This window comes from Oncorhynchus mykiss, chromosome 9 (genome assembly GCF_057628025.1).
Source record: "Oncorhynchus mykiss isolate SJ-2025 chromosome 9, ASM5762802v1, whole genome shotgun sequence".
In the NCBI taxonomy this organism is placed as follows: Eukaryota; Metazoa; Chordata; class Actinopteri; order Salmoniformes; family Salmonidae; genus Oncorhynchus; species Oncorhynchus mykiss.
Window position 1 is genome coordinate 57,312,401 of NC_143030.1, and position 14,894 is coordinate 57,327,294.

The 14,894-nt window shown below is 40.4% G+C and overlaps 1 protein-coding gene across 31 annotated transcripts in view; it reads left to right on the forward strand.

Moving 5' to 3' along the window:
- Window positions 1–3,898: 3,898 nt before the first annotated feature.
- LOC110532344 (plasma membrane calcium-transporting ATPase 3) overlaps window positions 3,899–14,894 on the forward strand; it is a 34,780-nt gene continuing 23,784 nt past the window's right edge. For 9 of the 31 annotated variants that reach the window (XR_016483327.1, XR_016483326.1, XR_016483329.1 and 6 more), the window contains exons 1-5: window positions 4,085–4,665; window positions 6,779–7,410; window positions 9,560–9,757; window positions 9,991–10,248; window positions 10,498–10,623. Coding sequence is in view for 24 of the 31 variants with exons in the window: in XM_021616160.3 (XP_021471835.1) it covers window positions 7,194–7,410; window positions 9,560–9,757; window positions 9,991–10,248; window positions 10,498–10,623 (799 nt within the window). In the remaining 7 variants the exon portion in view is untranslated. Of the gene's footprint in view, window positions 4,666–6,513; window positions 7,411–9,559; window positions 9,758–9,990; window positions 10,249–10,497; window positions 10,624–14,894 lie in introns of all 31 variants that reach the window. The other 22 variants (XR_016483325.1, XR_016483324.1, XM_021616159.3 and 19 more) reach the window with 10 other exon arrangements.

The following is a 14,894-nucleotide window of genomic DNA, read 5'->3' on the forward strand; positions in this document are numbered from 1 at the left end:
TACTGTATTGTTCTTCAAAATAATTTGGAATTTTACCCATATATTCACCAAGGTGCACATAAGAGTAAGTTCACATGCTAAGTTCCTCTCCATCTTCTCTATCAATAGAGAGCAACAATAGGCCATCGTTAGATTAAAAACCAAAACAAGTATTTAACCTTTTTAACTAGAATGCCAGCATCCCGGAGTCGCCACTTCACTGTTGACTTTGAGACTGGTGTTTTGCGGGTGCTATTTAATGAAACTGCAAGTTGAAGACTTGCAAGGCGTCTGTCAGAGTGGCCATCGGATTCTTGTTCACCTCCCTGACCAAGGCCCTTCTCCCCCAATTGCTTCTGCCAGCTCTAGGAAGAGTCTTGGTGGTTCCAAACTTATTCCATTTAAGAATGATGGAGGCCACTGTGTTCTTGGGGACCTTTAATGCTGCAGAATTTTTTTGGTACCCTTCACCAGATTTGTGCCTCTACACAATCCTGTCTCGGAGCTCTACTGACAATTGCTTCGACCTCATGGCTTGGTTTTTGCTCTGACATGCACTGCCAACTGTGGGACCTTGTATAGACAGAAGTGTGCCTTTCCAAATCATGCCCAATCAATTGAATTTACCACAGGTGGACTCCAATCAAGTTGTAGAAACGTCTCTAGGATGATCAATGGAAATCATAGCAAAGGGTCTGAATACATGTAAATATGGTATTTCTGTTTTTTATTTGTAATAAATTAGCAACATTTTCTAAAACCTGTTTTCTCTTTGTCACTATGGGGTATTGCAATTAAAATATATATGCTTCATAAATTTTAGAATAAGGCTGTAGCGTAACAACATTTTGAAAAAGTCATCACAATTAGGGTACTAGGGGGTAACTAGTCCCTCCCAAAGAACAATGTCTAATTGTTGACATAAAAAGCAACATTTGAAAAACAAAATTGTATGTGGATAAAGGTCATGGTTAGGTGAATAAACTATAAAGGGAAATAAATGGCTACAGTTGAGACTTTTTTTGTTATTTCATAATATGTTGTTTTTAGAAAAGGTGCCAGTTACCCCGGTAGAAGATTATGGTATAGGGTTTCACACAAGTGTGCTAAAATCCATTTAATCAGTTTTTTATTATTATTATTTAGTAAGTTTTACTTAAAAGCTAAATCTAGGTGTATTATTTTAATTATTTGAATAAAATATGTAGGGGAAATGGTGTTGCACACATCATTAATATCTGCACTATGAGGAGATTTGTAAAAAAAGAGGAGTCCCTCTTTTGAACTCACCTGCACATGAATTGTATTGTTTATTTCTTTGTTGTTCCTTTTCCAAACAATGCATTATGTACAATTCCAATAAGTATTATTTGAATAATGCAAGATTTAAAATGCCAACAGTCTTCAAAATGACATTCAGGAGCAAAAAGTTTTCAATAGTTGTTTTCAATTCTTCTTTGGAGATGGGAGACCGTTCCAGAAGGACAACCATCTCTCCACCAATCAGGCCTTTATGGTAGAGTTGGAATTTGTCAAAAGGCAGCTAAAGTCTCTCAGACCATGAGAAACAGGATTATCTGGTCTGATGAAACCAATATTGAACTCTTTGGCCTGAATGCCAAGTGTCACGTCTGGAGGAAACCTGGCACCATCCCTATGGTGACGCAATGGTGGTGGTAGCATCATGCTGTGGGGATGTTTTTCAATGGCAGGGACTGGGAGACTAGTCAGGATCGAGGAAAATATGTACAAAACAAAGTACAGATAGATCCTTGATGAAAACCTGCTCCAGGGCGCTCAGGACCTCAGACTGGGGCGAAGGTTCACCTTGCAACAGGACAACGACCCTAAGCACACAACCAAGACAACGCAGGAGTGGCTTCGAGACAAGTCTCTGAATGTCCTTGAGTGGCCCAGCCAGAGCTTGGACTTGAACTCGATTGAACATCTCTGGAGAGACCTGAACATAGCTGTGCAGCAACACTCACCATCCAACCTGAGAGAGCATGAGAGGATCTGCAGAGAGGAATGGGAGAAACTCCCCAAATACAGGTGTGCAAAGCTTGTAGCGTCATACCCAAGAAGACTTGAAGCTGTAATCACGGCCAGAGGTGCGTCAACAAAGTACTGAGTAAAGGGTCTGAATACTTACAGTACTTGTCAAAAGTTTCGACACACCTACTCATTTGACTATTTTCTACATTGTATAATAATAGTGAAGACATCACAACTATGAAATAACACTTATGGAATCATGTAGTAAGCAAAAAAGTGTTAAACAAATAAAAATATATCTTATATTTGAGATTCTTCAAAGTAGCCACCCTTTGCCATGATGACAGCTTTGCACACTCTTGGCATTCTCTACCAGCTTCACCTGGAATGCTTTCCCAACATTCTTGAAGGCGTTTCCATAAATGCTGAGCACTTGTTGGCTGCATTTCCTTCACTCTGCGGTCCAACTCATCCCAAACCACTCAATTTGATTGAGTTTGGGTGATTGTGGAGGCCAGGTAAGCTGATGCAGCATTCCCCCAGTCTTCTTATTGATCAAATAGCCCTTACACAGCCTAGAGGTGTGTTTTGGGTCATTATCCTGTTGAAAAACAAATGATAGGGCTGACTTGTCTAGTTAAATAAAGGTTAAATAAATAAATAATTGTCCAACTATGATCAAACCAGATGGAATGGCATATCGCTGCAGAATGCTGTGATAGCCATGCTGGTTAAGTGTGCCTTGAATTCTATAAATCACTGATGGTGTCACCAGCTAAACACCCCTACACCATCACACCTCTTCCTCCATGCTTCATGGTGGGAACCACACATGCGGAGATCATCCGTTCACATACTCTGTGACTCACAAAGACACAGCGTTTGGAACCATAAATCGCCAATTTGGACTCATCAGACCAAAGGACAGATTTCCACCGGTCTAATGTCCATTGCTCGTGTTTTTTGTCCCAAGCAAGTCTCTTCTTCTTATCGGTGTCCTTTAGTAGTGGTTTCTTTTATAGCAATTCGGCCACGAAGGCCTGATTCATGCAGTCTCCTCTGAACAGTTGATGTTGAGATGTGTCTGTTACTTGAACTCCGTAAATCATTTATTTGGCCTGCAATTTCTGAGGCTGGTATCTCTAATGAACGTATTCTCTGCAGCAGAGGTAAATCTGGGTCTTCCTTTGCTGTGTCAGTCCTCATGTGTCAGTCCTTTTGCGACTGCCCTTGAAGAAACTTTAAAAGTTCTTGACATTTTCCGGATTGTCTGACCTTCATGTCTTAAAGTAATGATGGACTGTCGCTTCTCTTTGCTTATTTGAGTTGTTCTTGCCATAATATGGACTTGGTCTTTTACCAAATATGGCTATGATCTGTATACCACCCCTACCTTGTCACAACACAACCGATTGGCTCAAACACATTAAGAAGGAAAGAAATTCCACAAATTAACTTTTAAGAAGGCACACCTGTTAATTGAAATGCATTCCAGGTGACTACCTCATGAAGCTGGTTGAGAGAATGCCAAGAGTGTGCAAAGCTGTCATCAAGGCAAAGGGTGGCTACTTTGAAGAATCTTAAATATAAAATATGTTTGGATTTCTTTAACACCGTTTTGGTTACTACATGATTCCATATGCGTTATTTCATAGTTTTCATGTCTTCATTATTATTCTACAATATAGAAAATAGTAAAAACATGAAAACCCCCTTGAATGAGTAGGTGTCCAAACTTTGTTTTAGTACAGTATGTAAATGGGATGTTTCAGTGTTTATTTTTAATACATTTGCAAAAAATTCTAAAAACATGTTTTTACTTTGTCATTATGGAGTATTGTGTGTAGATTGATGCAACAAACGATGTAATCAATTTTAGAATAAGGAAGTAACGTAACAAAATTTGAAAAAAGTCAAGGGGTCTGAATACTTTTCGAAAGCACTGTAGGCCTATCTACCTCCATAAATGGATTAAATCATTCTGATTTGAATGTATTATAATGATGATTTGATGATTATTTTTATTTGTAAACATTTCGTTTTTCCAATGGCTGTCTAAGGCTCAGACAGTCAATCTAGGGATATAGTACCAATATTCTGGTCAAATTGTACTGTCGGGTTGTGCAAGCGGAGGGGTTGCAGGGAGGGATACGAGCGTCAAGCTCGGCAGTGGCAGCATCCATCCATCCATCCACCCCCTCCCTCTCCTACCCGTCGCATAGAACAGCCCATTTTAATGTTGCAATCACCTTAGGACGATTGCGGTTAGCGAGGTATCTTTTCAGCATGTAGACCCAAATTCTTGGTTAACTATTGGAGCTTATGCTGTATTATCAGACAAAAAATAACAGCAACGAGAAACATTGGGAACAACGACAAGAACAGTAGGCCTAATAATATCAAATAGCTACCTGCAGTCCATAACCCTTCATTTATGCAAACACGCTAATATCTACCCTGTATCGTTTCATTTTCTTCAGCATTAGAGGAATTCCCCATAGGCCTAGACGTCTGCACAATTTTGTGCTTTACATTTGTATATGCTGACCAGAAACAACAGATGGGACATCACGTCGGTATACATCCCTCAAACGTTTTTTTCTCTGTCGGATTTGAAGTGAATTTGAAAGTGAAGAACATAGGATTTTCTATTTTTCTAAACTCCCAGTTTACGTCCTTGGACATGGCCGGGTGAGTAGTTTAACTCCGTTCAATTGTGTTATTATATTATAATGATAGGCTAAGGATAATATTGACTCGAAATGCCTCGTGATATTTGAATGGCCTGTGAAAATGTCGATGATGTGCACCATTTATTTATATTATTATTATTATACCTTTCTCGCTAGAGGGCTATTGATATATTATGGGACTGGTAGGCTAATAATGACTACTCCATGAGATAAAACGTAGCCTATTCATGTATCCAACACTGAACATACAGTGGCTACATTACCTTTATCAATATGAAATGCTATAAAACATTTATCAGTTATCTAGGTAGGCTACATTAATGTTGTGGGCAACAGGAATAGATTATGATTATGATCATGATTATGAAGCACTGGCATCTGGAATATCTAGAATCCCGATTTGTCGTATTCTGGGAATAGGGTATAGGCCTACCGGTCACTACTATGATTTATGTCTGAATCCACAGAGATTAGTTATTCTGCAAATTAACAATAGCCGGTATCAATCCGGTGTTAACCTTGCAGTAGCCTAGGCCAGCTCACGTATTAAATGTAGCACATTCACGCGGGTAGAATTTTATCGTTTTCCCACTATCAAGAAACGCAATATGTTCCAATCGTAAGTGCTGCAATTCCTCTGAAATCTGTTGCCTCGAAAATGTGTTCTTATTCATATTAGGTCCATCATACCCCATTCCACCTCTAGAAAATAAAAATAAAATCCGAATTTAAGAGAAGGTGTATAATTCCATGCTTTGGTGTTCATTTATATCGTAATGGAAGGATATCGTTGACAAAATAGATGTTTTGTGCAGACCAAGGTTAACAACTGATATCTGAAGGTTACAAGTAAAGGGCACGGTTGATTTTTGACAATGTACTAGAACAATAATACATGCTCCGTGTTGCAAGGAAAGGGATGCTTTTTTAAACTATGATATATAAACAGCTATGGTTCCATTCGCTCTTTGATACTGTGGAAATATAAGAACATCTTAGTATAATGCTTCGTGCCACGATGGAGGTACTTTTACCCTCGCATCACTCCGAGGAGAGTATCTCTGAATCACAGATCGCTGAGCATCATGGCTGTGCGCGTCGCCTTGGTAAAACCCATTCTAGACATGGATTGGCTATTTCCATAGGAGCGTGAAGACGCTCATTCAGAAGGCGGTACTGCGAGAACAAATATATTCTAGAAATATGTTTACAGTTTGTGTTTAACCTTAAAAATGTTTCTTGGATTTTGATGATTCCTGGGGGCATATAGTAGGCCTAATTTGTCATGTATTGATGGAATAGCATCGAGGGAATAACATTCTCTGTTTGAAGATGATTAAGAGAGGAGGTTATTATGCAAACGTAAATAATTATACAAAGTTTAGAAAAGTGTAGCATTAGCAGGCTAAAAGCTTGTCAAATTCATTATGGCCAAAATAATCAGCAAATCCCATACACACCATCGGATTATTTGCGTAGGCCTTTAAACCATTGACTATGAAGTATAAAACCACAAGGAAATGTAAAGATTTCTTTGTAATGATTACAATTGGAAGTCACAATTCAATGATGTGACTTGGAGTCATAGATAAATAACAGTATCAGTCTTATAAAGATATTGTATATTTGCATGTGTTTTCATCCCAATGCCTTTCTCCTTAATTTTTTTAGTATGAGCATTCAGGATGGTTACGTATGTCCCCATGATCAGAGAGCCAACCCACTGTTTTAGTTGTTTCAAGCCAGAGAGGCCTTAACCTCCCAAATCAATAAACTCCAAATCAATAGTCCTCTTATAAATAAGTTATGGTGTCTGTTTTTTTGTTTTGTTTGTTTCTTCTCCCAGTGAAGGGGGTGTGGGATTCCAGCAACTCCTATTGGGTCATTAGGAATTATCTTTGATGCAAATGATAGATCGTATTTTCATGACATGGTGACATCCTGCCAAGACCTTGAATTCCTTACAATCTGAGAGTTATTTTGAGACCTGGGTTTATAGTCTTTTAAGGGGACTAATAGTTATTGTTCTCTGTTGGCAAATGTTCACAATTTGATTTATAGTTCGGTTTGAATGATGAAAGAATATTCTCTACAAAACCCCTTTTCTCCAGCCTCTAGGTGAATCCACCTTCTGAAGCATCTTTCTCTTTACACTCAAACGCTTGAGCTCTTCTTTTTATTTCTCTCCTTACAAATATCTGGCTCTATGGATTGGTATCCTCCCTATCATTTAGCTTGATGCCCTTTTCTCTTCTGAGGTTGTGAGAAACATCAGATTAAGGTCTCTGGTGGAATAAACCACCGTCAAATCACACAACAAAAACATTTCCATATGTTCTTCCACACATGCCTTGATATGGAGAATCATAGAAGGGGAAAAGGAGGGAGTGGCATGGGGGAACATTAATCTAAAAATCACATAGTCAAGCATACCCCATTTCCTACCCTGGCCAAGGCACTAAAGGAGTCCATCAGAAAATCATTATTTTTTGAAGAATCAACACATTTCTATAACCACACATTATCATGGGGGACTTAGCCAATAGCTCGGTGGAGTTCAAACCCAAGAAGCGAGGTAGTGGAGGGGGAATGGAGGTCAACCATGCAGGGGACTTCGGGGCTACCCTGGAGGACCTGCGGGACCTTATGGAGCTGAGGGGTGCAGAAGCCATTCAGAAGATCCAGGAGAACTACACGGACACAGAGGGCCTCTGTCAGAGACTGAAGACCTCCCCAGCCGATGGTGAGAGTCTCACTCAGACACACCACTCTCAGAGTGACATACTTCACTTGTAACACAAGATTCACATTATTAGTCCACCTTACTAATCAAATTCAAACCAATATGTTAAATCAACTGAATTGTTTATGAAGAACCAGTTGATGATATTGTATGCCGTAGCGCCACTGCCATTGTGTTTGCATAGACGGTTTCTACTTTACTCAATGTCATCATTTGTACTGTCCTCATCCGTCTGGTTTTCTATCTGTATTTTTGTATTCCCAACCCAGTCTGCCCGAACATGCTTTCATGTCGTTGCTAAGCTACAAAAGCATCAGCAATCTGGTGGGTGTGAGGCAGAGACAGACACCTCCTCTCATTCATCCTCCAGCAAACATCAAATCGACCCGAGGAGAGATGCTCAAAGCTATAAGAGCATTTCATGTTTTCAGCATAATTACTTTATTTTCACTATTATAGTTTCAAATTATGTAATTGAAAGAAAACTCTGATGACCTTAAATTATACAAGTGCCTTACTGTTTTTCACCATATCATCTTAAACAGGGATTTTTGCTTATACTGTTGAGTAGAATGGGGACTTTCCAATTAATGTCGATTTCAGTTTCAATTTACTTCAGTGGAAATTACTAAGTAAAGAGCAAAGGAGTGTCATTTGTATTTGCATTTTTAAGAACAATTTTAAATATTCCTGTTTTTACAATTTAACACACCTCTAATATCTATAAACTTTTATAATGATTACAAAACAATGTTTTATAATTCAATAGAAATACATGTTTCAATAATCAAATCAAATGTTATTGGTCACGTACACAGATTTGCTGATGTAATCGCAGGTGCAGTGAAATGCTTTCTAGCTCCAACAGTGCAGCAATACCTTGCAATAATAAAACAAAACAATACACACATAATCCAGAAAAATTAAGAAATTACGAAACATCAAAACGAGCAGTGTCAGATACCGGACTATAAATATATATACATATAATATCCTAAAGTTATTTCCAGGTGTAGGTAATAATGAAATAAACGTTCTGAGGAAATAATATAATAAATGACCCCCCCAAAAATTATAGTAAATACTGCAAAGTTGGCTAGGAGCTAGAAACAGAGTGATCATGTCTGTCTGCACCATCTTGTTAGAGAGATCAAGAGACATTTGTTCATGAACCTTTCATTACCATAGAAATGGCAAGAATATTGTCTGAATTAGTAAAAGGGGAATTTTCACAGAGTTTCCATTCAGATAAATGATTAATTTGCATATCTCCTTAACCTGAGATGTCGCTACTCACGTGTCTTTTTATCATCAGACTGTTTCACACAATTTCTGAACTTGGTCAAGGTCAAATGGAGTTCTGTGTGCAGTGCAGGCCTAGCTCTGGTTATAGTGCGACTACATTTTGACTACCCGACGAAATGGGATTGTGTGAAAAAGAAACAGTTAAAGAGAGAAGGAGAGAAAGAGATACAGAGAGAGTGATTACTGGGTTGCCAGTAGCAGCAGGTGACGTTTGGCAGGGAAGGACATGAGGAGTGTGTGACAGTCTGCCTAAGTGTACTTGCCAGAGCACACACCCCACAGAGAAGCAGACACACTGACTTAGCCATCTGTGCTGTTCCCACCCCATCTATCTCACTTCACCAAGAGAGCACCCAGCACTCAAACATGTATGTCTGTCATATGATGCATGTGAGTGAGTCTATTGACATGTACATTTACAGAAATAATTGAATGATGCCTTATGCTGTGTTCTGTCTGCTCTATTTTAGACATTTTGATAGCACTTTATTTGAATGCTCTGTCATAACGCCTACACAAGGCTATAAGAAACATGGCCTATACTGTCATTTTCTCAAGTTCTATGACCATGTCCAATATAATGTAATGACTGTTTATGACAACAGAATTTCACAAGGCCAGTTTCTAATATGAACCTGTAAATCATGATGCACTGAAACTCAACAGATTCATGTCAGAGACCTGCAATTTGACAAATGTTTAGTCTTATGTAGGCATCCTGACAGAACTACCCCCCTTACCTACTGAATTCACGCAAGACTTTAATGCCCTCTAATAGCGTTTTACATTAAATCCAGTGAGGTGAATGAAGGGATGTTCAGTAGCAGTATTCCCTCTCCTCTAGGCCTATCGGACAATCCGTCAGACCTGGAGAAGCGTGGCCAGGTGTTTGGCCAGAACTTTATCCCTCCTAAGAAGGCCAAGTCGTTCCTGGAGCTGGTCTGGGAGGCTCTACAGGATGTCACTCTCATCATCCTGGAGATAGCTGCCATCATCTCCCTCGCACTGTCCTTCTACCAACCACCCGGAGAGGAGAGCGAAGGTAGGTTTGACTGACTATCCAGGTATTGATCTTGTGCTTTCCTTATGCCTTAAGAAAGCATTAGCCCTCTGAGCTAATGCCTCAATATTACCTCTGGGAACGAACCCAAGTTTTCAGTTCTATCAGTTAAGGTAACTCATCAGATGAGCAGAGTTCTGTCTTTCCTAATTACTCTGCCCCCTCTCTTTCTCTGTCTCTCTCTGTCATCTTTCTCTCTCCCTCTCTCTCTGCAGCGTGTGGGAACGTGGCGTCCGGTGCAGAGGATGAGGGCGAAGCAGAGGCTGGCTGGATCGAGGGCGCAGCCATCTTGTTGTCCGTAGTCTGTGTGGTGCTGGTGACGGCCTTCAATGACTGGAGCAAGGAGAAACAGTTCCGGGGACTGCAGAGCCGCATCGAGCAGGAGCAGCGATTCGCCGTGGTGCGGAACGGCACCGTCATCCAGATCCCCGTGGCCGAAATGGTGGTCGGGGATGTGGCCCAAATCAAATACGGTCAGTACAGGATCAGGAGAGGTCACCTGTGTAGTATACCTGGTTAGACTATCTACATAGCTACCTGTGTAAAGCGCATTTGTGGCATTTGTGGTCCTTATAACAGCAACCATATAATTCATTAAACATATCTGGTATTGTGTATACTTTTACTAAGCAGTTATAACGATGTTTGGATCTTTATAATTCCTTATAGATCCTTATAAGTCTCTGGTCCCATGTGTCCTCCTGCATCCCGCTCCCACACAGGCGATCTCCTTCCTGCTGATGGGATACTGATACAGGGAAATGATCTGAAGATCGATGAGAGCTCGCTGACAGGAGAGTCTGACCATGTAAAAAAGTCTGTTGACAAGGACCCTATGTTGCTGTCTGGTGAGTTGTTTGCATATAATACAGTAGTTATGTTACAGTTGGGCGACAGAGGCCATGCTAGGGGTGTTTGCCTCTGTGCAGTGTGTGTGTGTGTGTTCTAGGTGCTTTCTTAAGCGTGTTCTTTTGTTTCTTGTACGTGCCTACGTGTGACTGATGAGCTGCCTGAGTGAATGTCCTGTCTAATGTGTCCGTATGCTGGTTGTAATGCCGAGAGGGGAAATCTCATTGCCTCTCCCAGTAAGAGAGTGACTCCTCCCTGTTCCATGGAGCCTGACAGGGCTAATCGGATTGTAGCCCCTGGTCAGCTTCCTGAGCATCGGGTCATGGCTCCCTTCGACCCACAGGACACTCTCTCTCATCCTTTTCCCAATAAGGATACTCGGAACTGGACTTTGCTACTCACTCCATAGGTCCATTGCCTGGCTAGGCCTATGCAGAGATCTAAAAGAAGAGCGTGATACTGTGATCATGGTGTAGCAGCCTCATCCACATTGCTGTAATGGCGCAGAAGAACAAATATTGAACGTTTTTAGATGCAGGTTAAGAAATTTGTACGATACGATTGGTCAGTTATTTCATCATGATGTTTTTTTTCCGGTATGTACCTGTCACGCTTACATACATCACTTGATGTTTGGGCCACAGGATACTGGATGATTGCAGGAGAATGTATCAGTTCCAGTTGAAATACATTAGCTTTACCTGCTCCGACCATCTACTTGCTGTGGTTTAGTGCACATATTCATAACAGTCTCAAGCCATTGCATATTTAAGCAATCACAAACATTAAACAGATTTAGCAGTATTCTGCACTATTACTGATTGTTCTTTCTCACAGAGGGCTATTCCACTCCCTGGTATTAGGGTATGTGAACAGTGTTATTGAGCAACCCCTGGTCTCTTGTGATAGAGTAGTTTAATTAATGGGAACATAATGAAGCTCTGCTGCACAAAAGTAATTAGATCACCGGTCAGTAGGAAAAACAGAGGAAAGTGACCTTACACAGTGATTAAAAAAGACAAACTACATTAGCCACAGATTATTGAGTGTAATTCTGCATTGACACTGGATTCGAACCTGCGTTCCTAACGGCACACCTCACTCAAGCCAAACAAGAAGCTAGCTTGTCACTCCAGGAATGAGAGTTGGCTTTTAGGTTTTTAGGGAAGATGACATCACTGTGTAATGTTAACTTAGTCGTCCACTATATCTACACTAAACAAAAATATAAACGCAACATGTAAAGTGTTGGTCCCATGTTTCATGAGCTGAAATAAAAGATCCCCTGAATTTTCCATACGCACAAAAAGTTTATTTCACTCCAATGCTGTGCACAAATTTGTTTACATCCCTGTCAGTGAGCATTTCTCATTTGTCAAGATGATTCATCCACCTGACAGGTGTGGCATATCAAGAAACTGATTAAACAGCATAATCAGTACACAGGTGCCCCTTGTGCTAGGGACAATAAAAGACCACTCTAAAATGTGCAGTTTTGTCAACCAACACAATGCCACATATGTCTCAAGTTTTGAAGGAGCGTGCAATTGGCATGCTGACTGCAGGAATGTCCACCAGGAATGTTAATTTCTCTACCATAAGCCGCATCCAACGTTGTTTTTGAGAATTTGGCAGTAGAGTGCCTTCAGAAAGTATTCATACCCCTTGACTTATTCCACATTTTGTTCTGTTACAGCTTGAATTCAAAATGGATTAAATAGATTGGTTTTCTCCACCATCTACACGCAATACACCATACTGACAAAGTCAAAACACATGTTTTGAAATGTTTGCAAATGTATTGAAAATGAAATACAGAAACATCAATTTACTCAGGGTATTCACACCCCTGAGTAGATACATGTTAGATTCACCTTTGGGATTGATTACAGATGTGAGTCTTTAACAGCTTTGACACACGGATTGTACAATATTTGCACATTATAATTTGTCAAGTTGGTTGTTGACCATTGCTAGACAGACATTTTTAAGTCTTGACATTTTCACGCCGACTTAAGTCTACACTGTAACTAGGCCACTCAGAAACATTCAATGTCGTCTTGGTAAGCAACTCCAGTGTATATTTGGCCTTGTCTTTTAGGTTATTGTCCTGCTGAAAGGGGAATTCATATCCCAGTGTCTGGTGGAAAGCATACTGGACCAGATTTTCCTCTAGGATTTTGCCTGTCCTTAACAAATACAAGCATACCCATAACATGATGCAGCCACTACTAAGCTTGAAACTATGGCGAGTGGTACTCAGTAATGTGTTTTATTGGATTTGCCCCAAACATAACACTTTGTATTCATTGCTTTGCCAATTTTTTTGTAGTATTACTTTAGTGCCTTGTTACCATCAGGATGCATATTTTGGAATATTTTTATTCTGTACAGGCTTCTTTCTTTTCACTCTGTTAGTTAGTATTGTGGAGTAACTACAATGTTGTTGATCCATGCTCAGTTTTCTCCTATCACAGCCATTAAAACTCTAACTGTTTTAAAGTCGCCATAGTGAAATCACTGAGCGGTTTCCTTCCTCTCTGGAAACTGAGTTCAGGACTCCTGTATATTTGTAGTGACTCTATGTATTGATACACCATCCAAAGTGTAATTAATAACTTCACCATGCTCAAGGGGATATTCAAAGTCAGCTTTTTGTATTTTTACCCATCCATCAATAGGTGCCCTTCTTCGCGAGGCATTGGAAAACCTTGCTGGTCTTTGTGGTTTAATCTGTGTTTGAAATCCAGATAATTGTATGTGTGGGGTACAGAGATGAGGTAGTCATTAAAAAATCTTGATAAACACTACTATTGCACACAGAGTAAGTCCATGCAACTAATTATGTGACTTGTTAAGCAAATTTTTACTCCTGAACTTATTTAAGCTTGCCATAACAAAGGGGATGAATACTTATTGACTCAATACATTTCAGTTTTTAATTTTTAATTAATAAAAACATTTAAAAAACATAATTCCACTTTGACATTATGGGGTATTGTGTGTAGGCCAGTGACACAAAATCTCAATTTTATCCATTTTAAATTCAGGCTGTAAGACAACAAAATGTGGAAAAAGTCCAGGAGTGTGAATACTTTCTGTACGTCTAACCGGTCTCACAACTGCAGACCATGGCGTCGTGTGGGTGAGCGGTTTGCTGATGTCAACGTTGTGAACGAAGTGCCCCATGGTGGCAGTGGTCTTATGTTATGCACAGACATACCGTGATGAGATCCTGACGTCCATTCTGAGGCCCATTTTTTTTAAGGTATCTGGAAATACATATCTGTATTCCCAGTCATGTGAAACCCATAGATTAGGGCCTAATTAATTCATTTCAATTGACCGATTTCCTCATATGAACTGTAACTCAGTAAAATCTTTGAAATTGTTTCATGTTAGATTTATATTTTTGCATATCAATGCAAACAATATTTATGGACATTTACTCTTCTGTTTTAGGTGCCATATACACTGCTCAAAAAAATAAAGGGAACACTTAAACAACAAAATGTAACTCCAAGTCAATCACACTTCTGTGATATCAAACTGTCCACTTAGGAAGCAACACTGATTGACAATAAATTTCACATGCTGTTGTGCAAATGGAATAGACAACAGGTGGAAATTATAGGCAATTAGCAAGACACCCCCAAGAAAGGAGTGGTTCTGCAGGTTGGGACCACAGACCACTTCTCAGTTCCTATGCTTCCTGGCTGATGTTTTGGTCACTTTTGAATGCTGGTGTAACGGATGTGAAACGGCTAGCTTAGTTAGCGTGGGCGCTAAATAGCGTTTCAATCAGTGACGTCACTTGCTCTGAGACCTTGAAGTAGTAGTTCCCCTTGCTCTGCAAGGGCCGCGGCTTTTGTGGAGCGATGGGTAACGATGCTTCGTGGGTGTCAGTTGTTGATGTGTGCAGAAGGTCCCTGGTTCGCGCCCGGGTATGGGCGAGGGGACGGTTTAAACTTATACTGTTACACTGGCGGTGCTTTCACTCTAGTGGTAGCATGAGACGGAGTCTACAACCCACACAAGTGGCTCAGGTAGTGCAGCTCATCCAGGATGGAACATCAATGCGAGCTGTGGCAAGAAGGTTTGCTGTGTCTGTCAGCGTAGTGTCCAGAGCATGGAGGCACTACCAGGAGACAGGCCAGTACATTAGGAGACATGGAGGAGGCCATAGGAGGGCAACAACCCAGCAGCAGGACCGCTACCTCCGCCTTTGTGCAAGGAGGATGCAGGAGGAGCACTGCCAGAGCCCTGCAAA